The sequence below is a fragment of the Hyperolius riggenbachi genome, chromosome 11 (assembly GCF_040937935.1).
Source record: "Hyperolius riggenbachi isolate aHypRig1 chromosome 11, aHypRig1.pri, whole genome shotgun sequence".
NCBI lineage: Eukaryota > Metazoa > Chordata > Amphibia > Anura > Hyperoliidae > Hyperolius > Hyperolius riggenbachi.
Window position 1 is genome coordinate 223,920,225 of NC_090656.1, and position 18,138 is coordinate 223,938,362.

Below are 18,138 nucleotides of genomic sequence, written 5' to 3' on the forward strand. Positions count from 1 at the left end.
TTCCATTAAAATTTATTGGACTAGACACTGAATAAGAATAATAAATATATATTAAATATTTTTTTCAGTAGTTGTAAGATGCAAGGTTTTTATATTTTTCACAATTGAATTTGACTAACTAAACCAGCGCTGGGAAAACTACGGCCCAGTGGCGGGTCAGATTCCTCTCCTCCCTCCCTACCTGCAGAGTTGCTAGTGGCGACAAGAGTGGGTTAACACTCACCTCAGGTCTCCTGGCTGATAACAGAGAAATTCGGCTCTGTGACTAAACAGGAAATGCACACTATTAGAGTACCTCAGCGTGGAATTCCCGAACTCTGTAGCTGCTTTTCAAGCTCAGTGCACACTACTGTAGCTTGGAAAGTTACATGCATGTTACTCAGCAGGGAGGGGGACAGGTCCCAGTCACAACCAGTAGCCTCTCACAGGGCTACTGGCTGTGATGCCCTGACGGCGTCTCTGACTGTATGCGGGAGGGAGAGGAGAACCACTAGGCACCAGATATCACTGTATGGGGGAGGATAGGAGGGAGAACCACTAGACACCAGGTATCACTGTATGGGGGAGGGAGGGGGAAGCACTAGACACTAGGGATCACAGTATGGGGGGGTGGGAGCCACTAGACACCAGGGATGGGGGAGGGATGGGGAACACTAAACACCAGGGAATACTGCATGGGGGAGGGATAGGGACCACTAGACACCAGGGACCACTGTATGTGGGGGTAGCCATTAAACACCAGGAATCACTGTATAGGGTGGGAGAGGGAAGCACTAGACACATGGAATCACTGTATAGGGAAGTGAGGGGGGACCACTAGACACAAGGGATCCCTGAATGAGGGAGGGAGGGGGAACCACTAGACACTAGGGATCATTGTATGGGGGAGGGAGGGTGATCCACTAGACACCAGGGATCATTGTATGGGGGAGGATTTGAGAGAGAACCACTAGACATAAGGTATCGCAGTATTAGGGAGGAAGGGGAGGGATCACTAAACACCAGGGAACTGTATAGTGGAATTTGGGAATCTGCTAGACACCGGGTACCTGTGTAGGAGAGGGAGGGTGCAAAACACATGTAAAATTGGGGCGTGGCTAACAATGTGGCAAGGGCGTGTCTTATTGTCCCTTTTTTTCTGGCTCCAAAAGTTGGAAGGTATGCTTACAAAAGTTACACCTTCCAGGTAAAGCAGCCCATATGTGTACTGATATCGTCTCTTATGTCTCATACGCTGGATAGCATACTGGTTAAGGGCACCACCTTTGACATATGAGATCAGGGTATCTATTCAGTAAGGAGTCCTTGGGCAAGACTGCAAAAAACTCCAGGGTTAACTAAGGAGTGCGCCCTTAATGGCTGCAGCTCTCAAGCGCTTTGAGTCCGACAGGAGAAAAACCCTATGCAGATGTTAGAATCATTATTATAATATGCAGAATCTCTATAAAGCTTTCCTCATTGCATTTATCTCTTAGGACTGGAGCGGGCAGGTCAGGGATATTCATCGCCCTGAGCCGTATTATCACTCAGTTAGAAGACAGGAACTCTGTAGATGTGTGCGGAACTACGCGGGACTTACTGCTGCATCGTCCTAAGATCATTGAATCTCAGGTGAGATACCTTTACTGTTATAGTCTAATCTCATCATTTCTATTGAACTGAAATCGAAAGAAAGTGATGAGTTTAAAAAGAACCTTTAACCAAGGATTGATCATTCCAATCAGATACCCCCTTTCCCATTAGAAATCTTTACCTTTTCTCAAATAGATCATCAAGGGGTCTGTGTGGCAGATATTGTGATAAAACCCCTCCCACACTGTGATGTCATGACCATGGTCCTGACAATTCGCTGTCTGTGAACCTCATTGCATTGTGGGAAATAATGACTTTTTCCAACTGCCAAGCAAGTAGTGTCTCCTTCTCTGCATAGAACTCTCAGTAACAAACATTCCCCACAGATCACCTGGCAGAACTAAAGATGTCACCACTAGTGATAAATATCAGAATGTAAATCAGGGAGAGAAAAGATTTTACAATGGGCAAACACTGACTAAATGGAATGTCAAATTTAGATTTTGGTTTTAAAAACTAGGTTTGAGGATTTAGCTGTTTAAGTGGTGGTGTCTATCCTTGCGCTGTAGATTTATTTACCGTCATGATAATCCACTGAACGTCTTAGGGCTCTTTCACATTAGGGCAGATTTTCTGCGTTTCAACGCAAAGGATAAAGTTTGCGTTACCCAAGGTGAAATGAAAGTCCATAGACTTTCATTTTAGCTTTCACATATAACACAGCCTTTTTGTGCGTTGCGTTACACGGCACCCAGGCGCAGTTTTTTGGCCAACGCTAGCTTTATGCATTACAATGTTAGTCAATGTAAAACGCACACTATGCGCGTTTTTAATCCGTTAACGCAGGCAATCAGTCCCAGAATGCAACAGAGGAACAATGTAGAAAGTTGACAACTAAAAGAAAAAAAAATTACCTGCGTTTTTCTATGTGCAGTAACGCATTGAAAACGGATTAAAAACGCACACTCACTGCAGTGCAACGCATATCAAAACGCAGTAAAAGGCATACAACAAAACGTATGCTTTGAGCGTTCTCCAACGCAAGCTCTGATGTGAAAGAGCCCTTAGTTCTTCCTTGCTGTCACAAATGTTTGTCACAGCCACACAGACCTTATGACCTTGTTATCAGTTCCATCTGGTGGAGCAGAGGGGTCTGTACATGCAGATAGGCACCCAGTATAACCAGTTAGAACTCTTTACTGAAGAAAAACATGGAGAAATAAAACATGCACCACAATCAGGTAATAGAGATCGTCACATCATTTTACAGACAGTGACAGCTTGTGGTTGCTTTACTATACTGCAGTTTAAAATAATTCTGTTGATACTGCCAACATCGGGAACAGTTGTGTCTGACTGTATTCAGAGGCAGAAAGACTGGGACACAAAGCTTTAGGAGCTTTATAAGTAGGACTGGTACTATATACCCGTGTTTATCATGATACACAACCTAACACTTAACCACTTTACGACCGATCCACGCCGATTGGCGCAAGGTCCTTGGGGAGGAGTTTGCAGGGGATCGCGCGCACATCCAGGCTCTGATGGAGGAGCTCAGCTCCGCCTTCAGTCTTCCAGTGGCGAGCGCCGTCTATTTACTCGGTACAGCGCTGCGATCTAAGGCATCGTTGTACAGGGGACAGCCATGTCACTCGGCTGTCCCCTCCAGAGGCTAAAAAGCGATCCGCTGAAGCCTATCACAGCCGATCATGCTGATTGGTTGGCGGGGGGGGGGGGGGGGGGGAGAGGGAGAGAGGACTGGGGAAATAATTCATAAAAAAAAGAGGAAATTTATTAAGAAAAAAATAAAATAAATATTTATAAAAAATAAATAAACAATGATGGGGGTGATCAGACCCCACCAACAGAAAGCTCTGTTGGTGGGGAGAAAAGGGGGGGGGGGGGGAGAAACGCTTGTGTGCTGTGTTTTGCGGCCCTGCAGCAAGGTCTTAAAGCTGCAGTGACCCATTTGTTGAAAAATGGCCTGGTCTTTAGGGAGGGTTTAACACTGCGGTCCTAAAGTGGTTAAGGTACACTTTAAGTCATCATTTAAACAAGACTCCATTCTGAGGAAAATGTCACCGTCTTACGTACTCCGTGACTGCCAGGGCTCATATGATAGACTTTTTCTAACATGCAACTTAAATTTTCCTATTTAGTCAATTTCTCATTTCAAGAGAATGTTGAGGTGCCCGTACAAGTGTCAATTCTTCCTGTTGAGTCCCTGCAGATTTGATCATCCTGATCGAATCTGTTAGAAATTGATGCACCAATGTGCCGGCCTGATCCATAATTCAGTGATGTTCCACCTGTGCAGCTTTTGTCCCCCTCTGTCAGCTTGTCTCCCTCTGTGTCACCTCAGGTCCCCCTTTCTCACCTCTTGTCCCCGTGTCAGTGTCACCTCTGGTCCCCTTTGTGCCAGCTCTAGCCCCCCCTGTGTGTCACCTCTGGTCCTCCTACTCTAACTTACATGGCCCCGACCCAGCAGCGAATCTCTCCTCTCTCCTGCCACCAGCTTCGTGTCCCATCACCATGGTTACTTACTACTCATAATATCAGAGGCGCCTGCTAGAACTAACCATGGTGACCGGAGCTAAGCAGCCGGCAGGAGAGCGGTGAGATTCGGCGCTGGATCGGGGCCATGTGACTCACTCTGGTCACCATGGTTACTTCCAGCCAGCGCTTATGATGTCATGAGAGGTGCCGGCCTGAAAAGACCATGGTGTAGGGACACAAAGCTGGAGGCAGGAGAGCGGTGAGATTTGGAGCTGGATCAAGGCATGTAAGTTACAGATGGTAGAAGCTGGGCAGTGAGGCCCCCTCTAAAGTAAGGCCCCCAAGCAGAAGCTTGCCTTGCTTGTACTCTGATGGCACCTTCCTAGCAGAGAGAGGAGCAGTAGCGGAAGAGTGAGAAGAGATGTGGATAAGTCCAGGGCCGGATTACCGACCAGGCAACAAAAGCAGTCGCTTGGGGCCCCATTCAGAGTCAAAGGGGCCCCATCAGCACATAAACCAGCCCTCGCCATCCTGTCAGTGGTGGCTGGATGGTATAATGGTTTAAGGGCTCTACCTCTGACACAGGAGACCAAGGTTCGAATTTCGGTTCTGCCTGTTCAGTAAGCCAGCACCTATTCAGTAGGAGACCTTAGGCAAGTCTCTCTAACACTGCTACTGCCTAGAGGGCGCATTCTAGTGGCTGCAGCTCTGGCGCTTTGAGTCCGCCAGGAAAAAAGCGCAATAAAAATGTTATTTGTCTTGTCTTGTCAAATGATGCCGTGCGCTGCTGATTGTCTTCAGAGCCAGGCTTTCCTCCTAGGTCCCCCTCCTGCTACTGTGCGCTCTGCCGCTGCCCACTCCTCCCTCCCTTCCCACAGAGAACCACAGCTGCAGCAAGAATGATAGCAGCAGATGGCAAACGCTCACTCGCCTATCCATGATCCAAGCGATAGAGATCCCGTCATCTGAAACCCATCTGTCTCTTCTACAGTCCAGCCGCTCGCTCTGAACTTCCTGATTCTCAGATCAGACGGGAAGTAGGAAGTAGTAATAGTAGTAGTAACAGAGCGGCAGCACTCTAGAGGAGATAGATGGGCTCCGGATGACGGGACCTCTATTGCTTGGATCGCAATAGGTAAATGTGAGTCATCTGGTGCTGTCATTCTCCCCTGCTGCGGCTGCCTTCTTTGCTGGACTATCGTATTCACTGGGATGGAGGCTGCATGGTGGCTGTCTAGTTTGGGAGGAAATTGGTTGTTCGGTGGTGGGAGTGGTTATGTAATTCTGTCTGGGGAACGGCTTCCGGTTTGGCGGTGTCCAGAGCTTTCTGCTATTGCCAGGCTGGAGATGCAGGGGGAAAGTGCTGCTGCTGTGATATCTGGCGCCCTCTTCACAGGGGTGCCCCAGCCCCTGAGTGCAAATGTCCCAGCCATTTATCTCTCACTCTGCATTTTGCCGCTGCTATTCCCTGCATTGTGCACCCACAGAGGAAAGCGGGCTGTTGCCCATAGCAACCAGTAGCACGGCTGCCCCAGTGTGTACGGCATGTTGCTGTGCAGCTGCATCTTCTGATTCTATTACGACATGATGGGGGGGCCCAAATCAGTTACTTTGCTTAGGGCCCCATTTAGCCTTAATCCGGCTCTGGATGTGTCGAGTGGAAAAATTCAGTATAGACAGGAGGGGTGCCAGTCTGTTAGGATTTTTCACTAGGTAATAATATTGATATGAACATTTTTGCCCTCCTGCCTAAACAACATCCATCAGTTTAACCGGTTCTGTACCAGCTGTCTCTGGCCCCTTAAAGAGAACCTGAACTGAAAATAAAAAGTCAAAATAACCATACACAGGTCATACTTACCTCCTGCGTAGTCTACTACTCAATCTCTTTCTCCACTCCTGCGTCCCATTTGTCCACTGTGATCAATGGAATTCTCCATCCTCTATTTTAAAAATGGCCATTACCCCATAACAGCTTCCTGGTCAGCTCACTGTTAAAGAGAACCTGAACTAAAAATAAAAAGTCAAAATAAACATACACAGGTCATACTTACCTTCCATGTAGTCTGCTCACAGAGGCGTAGCTAGGGTTTTCAGCGCCCGGGGACAAAGACTATTAATGCGCCCCCTAAGGTGAAGGGTCGTGACCAAATTTGGGCGTGGTTATGGGTGCTCCACATTTGGTCACGCCCCTTCAAATGTACATGGAGGTTAGCAGGCTCACGCTCACCCACCCTCCCTCAGTATGTACCTTCCAGCATGTTCCAAGACAAATTCAGCAATCATGAGCCCCCCCCCCCCCCCATCAAGACAAATTCCGCAATCATGAGCAAACATGAGGCCCCCAACATGACCAACTCAGCAATCATGAGGCCCCCAACAAGACAAATTTAGCAATCCTGAGGCCCCCAACAAGACAAATTCAGCAATCATGAGGCCCCTAACAAGACAAATTCAGCAATCATGAGGCCCCTAACAAGACAAATTCAGCGATCTAGAGGCCCCCAACAAATCATGAGGCCCCCAACAAGACAAATTCAGCAACAGAGGCGTAGCTAGGGTTTTCAGCGCCCGGGGACAAAGACTATTAATGCGCCCCCTAAGGTGAAGGGTTGTGACCAAATGTGGGCGTGGTTATGGGTGCTCCACATGTGGTCACGCCCCTTCAAATGTACATGGAGGTTAGCAGGCTCACGCTCACCCACCCTCCCTCAGTATGTACCTTCCAGCATGTTCCAAGACAAATTCAGCAATCATGAGCCCCCCCCCCCCCCCCCCCATCAAGACAAATTCCGCAACCATGAGCAAACATGAGGCCCCCAACATGACCAACTCAGCAATCATGAGGCCCCCAACAAGACAAATTTAGCAATCCTGAGGCCCCCAACAAGACAAATTCAGCAATCATGAGGCCCCTAACAAGACAAATTCAGCGATCTAGAGGCCCCCAACAAATCATGAGGCCCCCAACAAGACAAATTCAGCAACCATGAAACCCCCAACAAGACAAATTCAGCAGTCATGAGGCACATAAATAGACAGCATTTCACATAAATAGGCAGAATGCCCCCTTAATATGGTAGACACCTCTCACCTGGCAGCAGTTCCCCAAAATACACTCAATCTGACAGCAGTGCTTCCCCAAAAATAGGTAGCCCCAGGTCTATATGTGTCCCCAGAATAGGTGGCCAGCAGTATAGATGTCCCCAGAACAGGTAGCCAGGGGTAGAGATGTCCACAGAACAGGTAGCCAGGGGTATATGTGCCCAGTATATGTAGGCAGGGGTATGTGTCCCCAGTATATGTAGCCAGAGGTATATGTGCCCAGTATATGTAGCCAGGGGTATATGTGCCCAGTATATATAGTCAGGGGTATATGTGCCTAGTATATATAGCCAGGGGTATATGTGCCCAGTATATGTAGCCAGGGGTATATGTGCCCAGTATATGTAGTCAGGGTTATATATGCCCAGTATATGTAGCCAGGGGTATAATATGTGCCCAGTATATGTAGCCAGGGGTATATATGCCCAGTATATGTAGCTAGGGGTATATGTGCCCAGTATATGTAGCCAGGGGTATATGTGCTCAGTATATGTAGCCAGGGGTATATATGCCCAGTATATGTAGCCAGGGGTATATGTACTCAGTATATGTAGTTAGGGGTATATGTGCCCAGAGTAGGTAGCCAGGGATATATGTGCCCAGAGTAGGTAGCCAGGGGTATATGCCCAGTATATGTAGTTAGGGGTATATGTGCCCAATATATGTAGGCAGGGGTATATGTGCCCAGAGTAGGTAGCCAGGGCCAGGGGTATATGTGCCAAGAGTTGGTAGCCAGGGGTATATGCCCAGTATATGTAGTTAGGGGTATATGTGCCCAATATATGTAGGCAGGGGTATATGTGCCCAGAGTAGGTAGCCAGGGGTATATGTGCCCAGAGTAGGTAGCCAGGGGTATATGTGCCCAGAGTAGGTAGCCAGGGGTATATGTGCCCAGAGTAGGTAGCCAGGGGTATATGCCCAGTATATGTAGTTAGGGGTTTATGTGCCCAATATATGTAGGCAGGGCAGGGGTATATGTGCCCAGAGTAGGTAGCCAGGGGTATATGTGCCCAGAGTAGGTAGCCAGGGGTATATGTGCCCAGAGTAGGTAGCCAGGGGTATATGTGCCCAGAGTAGGTAGCCAGGGGTATATGTGCCCAGAGTAGGTAGCCAGGGGTATATGTGCCCAGAGTAGGTAGCCAGGGGTATATGCCCAGGATATGTAGTTAGGGGTATATGTGCCCAATATATGTAGCCAGGGGTATATGTGCCCAGAGTAGGTAGCCAGGGGTATATGTGCCCAGAGTAGGTAGCCAGGGGTATATGTGCCCAGAGTAGGTAGCCAGGGGTATATGCCCAGTATATGTAGTTAGGGGTATATGTGCCCAATATATGTAGGCAGGGCAGGGGTATATGTGCCCAGAGTAGGTAGCCAGGGGTATATGTGCCCAGAGTAGGTAGCCAGGGGTATATGTGCCCAGAGTAGGTAGCCAGGGGTATATGTGCCCAGAGTAGGTAGCCAGGGGTATATGTGCCCAGAGTAGGTAGCCAGGGGTATATGCCCAGTATATGTAGTTAGGGGTATATGTGCCCAATATATGTAGGCAGGGGTATATGTGCCCAGAGTAGGTAGCCAGGTCAGGTGTCCCCCTCCCCAGCAGGAGGGGAGCAGCGCAGAGAAGAGGAAGAGCTGCTCTCCCTTCCTCGCTCTCCCCTCCAATGTCCGGGTGGCTGGCAGCGGCGGGCGGAACTTACCTCCGTCTCGTCGCAGCGCCGGATGGATCTGCCACTACTCTGGTCTGGTCCAGACCAGAGCAGCGGCTGCGCCCCCGAACTTCCGCCCGGCGCTGGAGCGAGACGGAGGTGAGTTCCGCCCGCCGCTGCCAGCCACCCGGACATTGGAGGGGACAGCGAGGGAGGGAGAGCACCTAAGGTGAGGGAAGGAGGGGGGAGATGGCCCCCCTTCCCCACCGTCCGCACAGCTCTCCCTCTTCTCTGCGCTGCTCCTGCTCTCCCCGCAAAAAAAAATAAAGTTCTCTCAGCAGCTACCATGACAATTGCACGAAATTGGAAAAAGCCCTCGGTCTCAATCACTGAAGTGAAATCTAGAATCAATATGATAATGGTGAACGAGAAGTTAACCAGTATTCTTAAAGACACCCACAAAAAGTTTGGAAAAATCTGGGATCCTTGGATTCGCTTGGAACATCCAAATCTAGAGGCATCTCTTATCTCTAGGCTGTAGGGTGGACCCCTCCTCTTCTTCTTCTTCCTTCTGCTCTTACCTCCTCTTCCTTCTCACTTATCTTTCCCCCCCTTTCTCTTTCCTTTTTTTTTTTTTTTTTTTTTTTTTTTTCTTTTCCCCCTCCCCATATCTTCACCACCCCTGTAATGATGCTACTGGCTATAATCCTTCCTGTCTTGCTTGCCTATCACTGGACGGCAGGCTCCCAGGACCGAAATTAGAAAGACCCAATATTGACTTGGGTCTCCCCATGCCCCTACATTTCCTTCAGCAAGCCCCAGGTAGCTGGACTAAATCCCCTGAGGGCTCAGTATAACCTCCAGGCAGTGATACCTCGTTTTCTACAAGCAAGTTGGTCAATAATTATTAGGAGTATCACGGATGACCCCACATCCCCCCCCTCCTACTATGCAATGTTTGTATGATGAGCTTATCTGCATCAGGCGTTTCCCTTGTTTTTGTCATGATGTTTTTTCTTTTATGCACTGTTTGTCTGTCAAAAATTTCAATAAAACTTTGAAAACTAAAAACCCCGGAGCTCAGCTGGGCGCCCTTGGGGACCAGGCACCCCGGGGCACTTGTCCTACCCCGACCCCCCCTAGCTCCGTGCCTGACAGCGAGGGAGGGAGAGCACCTAAGGTGAGGGAAGGAGGGGAGAGATGGCCCCCCTTCCCCACCGTCCGCACAGCTCTCCCTCTTCTCTGCGCTGCTCCTGCTCCCCCCGCAAAAAAAAATAAAAACCCCGGAGCTCAGCTGGGCGCCCTTGGGGACCAGGCGCCCGGGGCACTTGTCCTACCCCGACCCCCCCTAGCTCCGCGCCTGTCTGCTCATCAATCTCTTTGTCTTCTCCTGCATCCTGTTTGTCCACTGTGATCAATGGAATTCTCAGTCCTCCATTTAGACAATGGCCATTACACCATAACAGCTTCCTGGTCAGCACATCGTTAAACTGTTATTTTACCCACTTGAGCCATTGGGAAATATGGACATTACCTTGCACGTTCAGTTGTAACTGACAGCAGCTGATATATAACTGACAGCAACTGGTATATTTCAGTTCTGACAAAATCTTGTCAGAACTGGAAGGGATCACTGTAAAGCTGGCCACTAACGGTCCAATTTCTAGCAAAAAATTGTTCGAGCGATCAGAAATTCTGATCGGATGAAAAATCGTTCACTACACCATCAACTAACCAATCATTGCTTCCTATCTATCATGACCACCAAGAAAATCCAAATTTTCGTTCGACGAAAATTCATTCGGGCGACATTTTTTTCACTCGTTCATAATCGATTGTGTCCACCATTGGAGATTATTTACAACCAATCCGATCAGAATTTCTGATCGCTCGAACGATTTTTCGCTAGAAATTGGACAGTTAGTGGCCAGCTTAAGAAGAAAATGGTGAGCTTCTGAGAGGAACTGATGGCGAGGTAAGTATGTAATATTCATTTGCAGCTATTTTAAATAATTTGACTCAGTTCAGGGTCCCTTTAAATGTAATATCACCCACTTGAGCCATAAGGAAACATGGACAGTACCTTGCACATTCAGTTGTAACTGACAGCTGCTGATATATAACTGACAGCAACTGGTATATTTCAGTTCTGACAAAATCTTGTCAGAACTGGAAGGGAGCACTGTAAGAAGAAAATGGTGAGCCTCTGAGAGGAACTGACGGTGAGGTTAGTATGTAATATTCATTTGCAACTAAGTCATGTGTTTATTTTCAATAATTTTCCTCGCTTCAGGTTCCCTTTAAAGAGAACCCGAGGTGGGTTTAAAGAATATTATCTGCATACAGAGGCTGTATCTGCCTATACAGCCCAGCCTCTGTTGCTATCCCAAACCCCCCTAAGGTCCCCCTGCACTCAGCAATCCCTCATAAATCACAGCCACGCTGCTGACAAACAGCTTGTCAGAGCTGGCTGTGTTTATCACTATAGTGTCAGTCTGCTGCTCTCCCCGCCTCCTGCAGAACTCCAGTCCCCGCCTGCATCCCTTCCCTCCCTGCTGATTGGAGGGAAGGGATGGGGGCAGGGACCGGAGCTATGCAGGAGGCGGGGGAGCAGCTGAGACTGACACTAAAGATGTAAACACAGCCTCACAGCACGGCTGTGATTTATGAGGGATTGCAGAGTGCAGGGGGACCTTAGTGGGGTTTGGGATAGCAACAGAGGCTGGGCTGTATAGGCAGATCCAGTCTCTGTATGCAGATAACATTCTTTAAACACACCTCGGGTTCTCTTTAAAGACCAGAGACTGCAGGGTACAGCAAACTGGAACTTACCGACGAATCTCTGTGCAGTCCTTCCACTCTCGCCGGTCACAACGCTCGCCCATCGCTGCAGATTTCTCTCTCTGCCGTCTCTATGACGGCAGAGCGCTGTGCACTGGCCAGGAGCCCCTTTCATTGGCTCCTGACCCTGTCAATCAATGTAAGCCAATGGAATTGGCTTGCAGTGATGACAGGGTCAGGAACCAATGAAAACGGCTCTTGACCGGCTCACAGAGCTCTGCTATCATAGAGACAGAGCGAGTGTATTGCGGTAGGGAGTGAATGTATTGCGGTGGGGAGTGAGTGTATTGCGGTGGGGAGCGAGTGTATTGCGGTGGGGAGCGAGTGTATTGCGGTGGGGAGCGAGTGTATTGCGGTGGGGAGCGAGTGTATTGCGGTGGGGAGCGAGTGTATTGCGGTGGGGAGTGAGTGTATTGCGGTGAGGAGTGAGTGTATTGCGGTGGAGAGTGAGTGTATTGCGGTGGAGAGTGAGTGTATTGCGGTGAGGAGTGAGTGTATTGCGGTGGGGAGTGAGTGTATTGCGGTGGGGAGTAAATGTATTGCGGTGGGGAGTGAGTGTATTGCGGTGGGGAGTGAGTGTATTGCGGTGGGGAGTGAGTGTATTGCGGTGGGGAGCGAGTGTACTACGGTGGGGAGCGAGTGTATTGCGGTGGGGAGTGAGTGTATTGCGGTGGGGAGTGAGTGTATTGCGGTGAGGAGTGAGTGTATTGCGGTGGGGAGTGAGTGTATTGCGGTGGGGAGTGAGTGTATTGCGGTGGGGAGTGAGTGTATTGCGGTGGGGAGTGAGTGTATTGCGGTGATGAGAGAGTGTATTGCGGTGGGGAGCGAGTGTATTGCGGTGGGGAGCGAGTGTATTGCGGTGGGGAGCGAGTGTATTGCGGTGGGGAGTGAGTGTATTGCGATGGGGAGTGAGTGTATTGCGGTGATGAGAGAGTGTATTGTGGTGGGGAGTGAGTGTATTGCGGTGAGGAGTGAGTGTATTGCGGTGAGGAGTGAGTGTATTGCGGTGAGTGTATTGCGGTGGGGAGTGAGTGTATTGCGGTGGGGAGTGAGTGTATTGCGGTGGGGAGCGAGTGTATTGCGGTGGGGAGTGAGTGTATTGCGGTGGGGAGAGAGTGTATTGCGGTGGGGAGTGAGTGTATTGCGGTGGGGAGTGAGTGTATTGCGGTGGGGAGTGAGTGTATTGCGGTGGGAAGTGAGTGTATTGCGGTGATGAGAGAGTGTATTGTGGTGGGGAGTGAGTGTATTGCGGTGGGGAGTGAGTGTATTGCGGTGGGGAGTGAGTGTATTGCGGTGGGGAGTGAGTGTATTGCGGTGAGGAGTGAGTGTACTGCTGTGGGGAGTGAGTGTATTGCGGTGGGGAGTGAACGTCGCGATTGGCGGGAGGGGCGTGACTGCACAGCGACGATTGTTGTAATCTATGTCCTGTCATATCCGCACTGCCACAAGCAGGACATACATTTCAACTGAGTCAGTCCGTAAATGGTTAATTGAGCTATTCTAATGTCCCAGTTTTGTTGATGATGATGATGTGTTTATGAAAGAATTCTTGAAAAGAGGTCAGTTTCTTAATTTGCAGAGCTACAGAGAAGCAGAGATTGGGTGTGACTTTCTGCAGAATTTACTGACGTAAACCCTCAGTCATGTGACCAGGAAACAGATGATTTTATTTTTTTATTTTTTTTAGCCCAGTTTACCACTGTTTAAAGAAAAGTAGATGGCTGTAGGGGAAACACAGTGGCATACTGGTTAGATATCACGCCTTGCAGCGCTGGGTCCCTGGTTCCTATCCCAGCCAGGGCACTATCTGCACAGAGTTCGTATGCACTTCCTTTGTCTGTGTGGGTATCCTCTGGGCTCTCCGGTTTCCTCCCACATCCCAAAAACGTATGGATAATTGGTTTTCCCCTAAAATGGGCCCTCGACTACGATGCATACACTACACGATACATACACAGACATACTGTGGTTGAGAGTAGATTGTAAGCCGCTCTTGTGCCATCTCAGTCCCCTGTACCTCCTCTGTGCCCCCCAGTGCCTCCAGTATCCCCCTCGGTGTCACACTCTCCCTCTGCACCTACAAGTTTAAAAGCCATTTTTTCTTTGAATTTTTAAAAATCGATTTTCTCAAAAACTACAAGTCCAATTTGAATTTCTTTTTGACTTGCTCCCATGGAAACACAGAATCCATGCCGTGCCGTATCGGCGGGCGTTCGTAAGTCGGGGACTACCTGTATTTATTAAGAAATATTAGTTCTAGCAGAGAAGACACACCATTATAAATTTCACTGGTAATAAAATCTCTCATGATTACACGAAGCACAAAACAAGTATTTACAAATCACCGTTCATTTATTTATTGCAATAAGATCTATGAAAGACTTTTGCCGATGGTTTCTGTGGGTTTTTTCACCACCCCCTGATGTGTTGACTAATGTTATATTCTCTCATTCTAGGTCGAATACATGATTCTGCACTGCTGTACATTAGATATGATCAAATCCAAGTGTCAAATGGAAACAGAACCCACTTACCAAAACCTTAACCAACCAGTAAACACGTCCATTAATCAGAACCAACCAGGAACTGGGCCCAATTATGAAAGCAGACTAATGAGTGAATCCCACTATGATACCCAACTAGAAAATGTGTCTTCTGAAAACCAATTAAGGAGTGAGAACAATTATGCAACCCAACTAACGAGTGACTCCCAATATGACAACAAATTAAGGAAAGAGCCCCAATATGACAACCAAATAAGGAGGGAGCCCCAATATGAGACCCCACTAAGGAGTGACCTGCAATATGAGAGCCAATTAAGGAGGGAGCCCCAATATGACAACCAAATAAGAAGGGAGCCCCAATATGAGACCCCACTAAGGAGTGACCCTCAATATGACAGCCAATTAAAGAGGGAGCCCCAGTATGAGAGCCTACTAAGAAGTGAACCCCAATACGAGAGCCCACTAATGTACGAGAGCCAAATAAGGAGTGAGCCCCAATACCAGAGCCAACTTAGGAGTGAGCCCCTTTTCACAAACATATTGAAGAGTAAGCCCCAAAACAAGAGCCAACTAAGGAGTGACGCGCCCCAATACAAGAGCCAACTAAGGAGTGACGCGCCCCAATACAAGAGCCAACTAAGGAGTGACGAGCCCCAATACAAGAGCCAACCCAAAAGTAAGCCTCAGGACGAGAGCGAGTTAAGGAGTGAATTGCATAACTCACACAAGCTGAGGAAGAAACCCATTTCTGAAATCCAGTTAGGGAATGAGCCCCAACATCAGAACCAACCAATGAGTGAGCCCCAATACGAGAGCCAACTAAGCTATGAGAGCAATCGAAAGAGTGAGCCCCAATACGAGAGCCGAATAAGGAACGAGTCCCAATACAAGAGCCAACGTAGGAGTGAGCCCCTTTTCACAAACATATTCAAGAGTGAGCCCCAAAACAAGAGCCAACTCAAAAGCAAGCCTCAATATGAGAGCGGGTTAAGGAGTGAATTGCATAACCCACACAAGCTGAGGAAGAAATCCATTTCTGAAAATCAGTTAGGGAATGAGCCCCAATATCAGAACCAACCAAGGAGTGAGCCCCAATACGAGAGCCAACTAAGGAGTGAGCCCCAATACAAGAGCCAAATACAGAGTGAGCCCCAATACGAGAGCCAACTAAGGAGTGAGCCCCAATACCAGAGCCAACTAAGGAGTGAGCCCCAATACGAGAGCCAAATACAGAGTGAGCCCCAATACGAAAGCCACATAAGGAGTGAGCCCCAATACCAGAGCCAACTAAGGAGTGAGCCCCAATACGAGAGCCAAATACAGAGTGAGCCCCAATACGAGAGCCACATAAGGAGTGAGCCCCAATACCAGAGCCACATAAGGAGTGAGCCCCAATACCAGAGCCAACTTAGGAGTGAGCCCCAATACCAGAGCCAACTTAGGAGTGAGCCCCTATACGCAAACATAGCCAAGAGTAAGCACCCAAATATGAGCCAACTAAGGAGTGGGTCCCAATACACAAGCCAACCCAAAAGTAAGCCTCAGGACGAGAGCGGTTTAAAGAGTGAATTGCATAACCCACACAAGCTGAGGAAACCCATTTCTGAAAGCCAGTTAAGAAGTGAGCCCCAATATGAGAGCCAACTAAGGAACAAGAGCCAACTAAGGAGCGAGCCCCAATATGAGAGCCAACTAAGGAACAAGAGCCAACTAAGGAGCGAGCCCCAATACCAGAGTCAACATAAGAGTGAACCTGAATATGCAAACATACTCAAGAGTGAGCCCCAAAACAAGAGACAACAGAGGAGCGAGCCCCAATACGAGAGCCAACTAAGGAGCGAGCCCCAATACGAGAGCCAACTAAGGAGCGAGCCCCAATATGAGAGCCAACTAAGGAAGGAGAGCCAACTAAGGAGCGAGCCCCAATATGAGAGCCAACTAAGGAACGAGAGCCAACTAAGGAGTGAGCCCCAATACCAGAGTCAACATAGGAGTGAACCTGAATATGCAAACATACCCAAGAGTGAGCCCCAAAACAAGAGCCAACTAAGGAGTGAGCCCCAATATGAGAGCCAACTAAGGAGTGAGTTTCATAACCCACGCAAACTAAAGAGGATGCCCCTGTATGAAACTGAATAAAAGGGTTAGCCCTTTATGAAAATGAATTAAGGAGCAATTCTGATTTCAAGAGCCAACAAGAGTGATTCCCAGTATGAGAGCCAAATAAGGAATGAGAAGAAGAATACAGGTCAAGGTTTTTTTTTTTCTACGGTGCCCGCGCATCACACGGTTCGTTGTAAAGGTTGACTGTTCTTTATCGACCTGAGGAAGCGGGCCTGGTCCCGTGAAACGATTTGTCAACAGTATAACCGCTTTTTTTTTTTTTTAAATAAAGGCTCCCTGAAAATCTATTCTTGTGAGTCTTTTATAGAGGTAAGAAACCTCTTTTTTATACATATAAATTGATACCAGTCACTCAACTCTACACAGCTCTGGGCGCCTCCTGTAATGATCCGTAATGGATCTAATAATCAGTATTAGCTCTTACAACACGATAGTCAGTATTTTATTCAGAGTGTGATCACACGTGTATTAGTGCACAGTATTCTTCAGTACTGAAGGAAGTGATAGCCCTAAATGGCAGGGGCTATCACTTAGCAGAGAAAGAGGTCGTTCACTCAGAGTCTGTAACAGATCGGCCGTATAGCGGTACAAAATCGTTAGGCAAAATCGTGGTGAGTATACAGGCAGAAGTCGGCAGCAGATCAGATAGGCAGAGGTACAGAATCGTAAGGCAGAGAGTAATCAGAAGTACAGACAAAAGGTCATACACAGTAATAATTAATTTACGTTAACCACTTGAGGACCGCCCCCAGCCGATGGGCGGCGGCAAAGTCCGGGCCCAAACGACCGCAATACGCCCATCGGCGGGGGCGACTGCGGGTGTTGCTATGCGGCGATCGCGTCATTTGTGACGCGATCAGCCGCCGGGGACTGGCTCCGCCCCCCGTTCGCTGTAACCCGCCAGCGGGTTACTAGCACCCGGATCGCCGCATAAACTTGGTATAATAGGCTTTGTAATGTATACAAAGCCTATTATACTGGCTGCCTCCTGCCCTGGTGGTCCCAGTGTCCGAGGGACCACCAGGGCAGGCTGCAGCCACCCTAGTCTGCACCCAAGCACACTGATTCCCCCCCCTGCCCCCTGATCGCCCACAGCACCCCTCAGACCCCCCCTGCCCACCCCCCAGACCACTGTTTGCACCCAGTCACCCCCCTAATCACCCATCAATCACTCCCTGTCACTATCTGTCAACGCTATTTTTTTTTTTAGTCCCTAATCTGCCCCCTACTCCCTCCTGATCACCCCCCCCCACCCCTCAGATTCTCCCCAGACCCCAACCCCCCCCCCCGTGTACTGTATGCATCTATCCCCCCTGATCACCTGTCAATCACCTGTCAATCACCCGTCAATCACCCGTCAATCACCCCCTGTCACTGCCACCCATCAATAAGCCCCTAACCTGCCCCTTGCGGGCAATCTGATCACCCACCCACACCAATAAATCACCCGCAGATCCAACATCAGATCACCTCCCAAGTGCAGTGTTTACATCTCTTCTCTCCTCTAAACACCCACTAATTACCCATCAATCACCCATCAATCACCCCCTATCACCACCTGTCACTGTTACCCATCAGATTAGACCCTAATCTGCCCCTTGCGGGCACCCAATCACCCGCCCACACGCTCAGATTGCCCTCAGACCTCCCCTTATCAATTCGCCAGTGCAATATTTACATCTGTTATTCCCTGTAATAACCCACTGATCACCTGTCAATCACCTATCAATCACCCATCAATCACCCCCTGTCACTGCCACCCATCAATCACCCCCTGTCACTGCCACCCATCAATCAGCCCCTAACCTGCCCCTTGCGGGCAATCTGATCACCCACCCACACCAATAGATCG

General features: G+C 48.8%; 1 protein-coding gene across 1 annotated transcript in view; it reads left to right on the top strand.

Moving 5' to 3' along the window:
• The window catches only part of LOC137538252 (receptor-type tyrosine-protein phosphatase eta-like), a 114,204-nt gene extending 97,647 nt beyond the window's left edge, over positions 1 to 16,557 (top strand). The window contains exons 15-16 of the mRNA XM_068260311.1: positions 1,476 to 1,611; positions 14,115 to 16,557. Coding sequence (XP_068116412.1) covers positions 1,476 to 1,611; positions 14,115 to 16,301 — 2,323 coding nt within the window. The 3' untranslated portion in view covers positions 16,302 to 16,557. The remainder of the gene's footprint in view (positions 1 to 1,475; positions 1,612 to 14,114) is intronic.
• Positions 16,558 to 18,138: the final 1,581 nt, after the last annotated feature.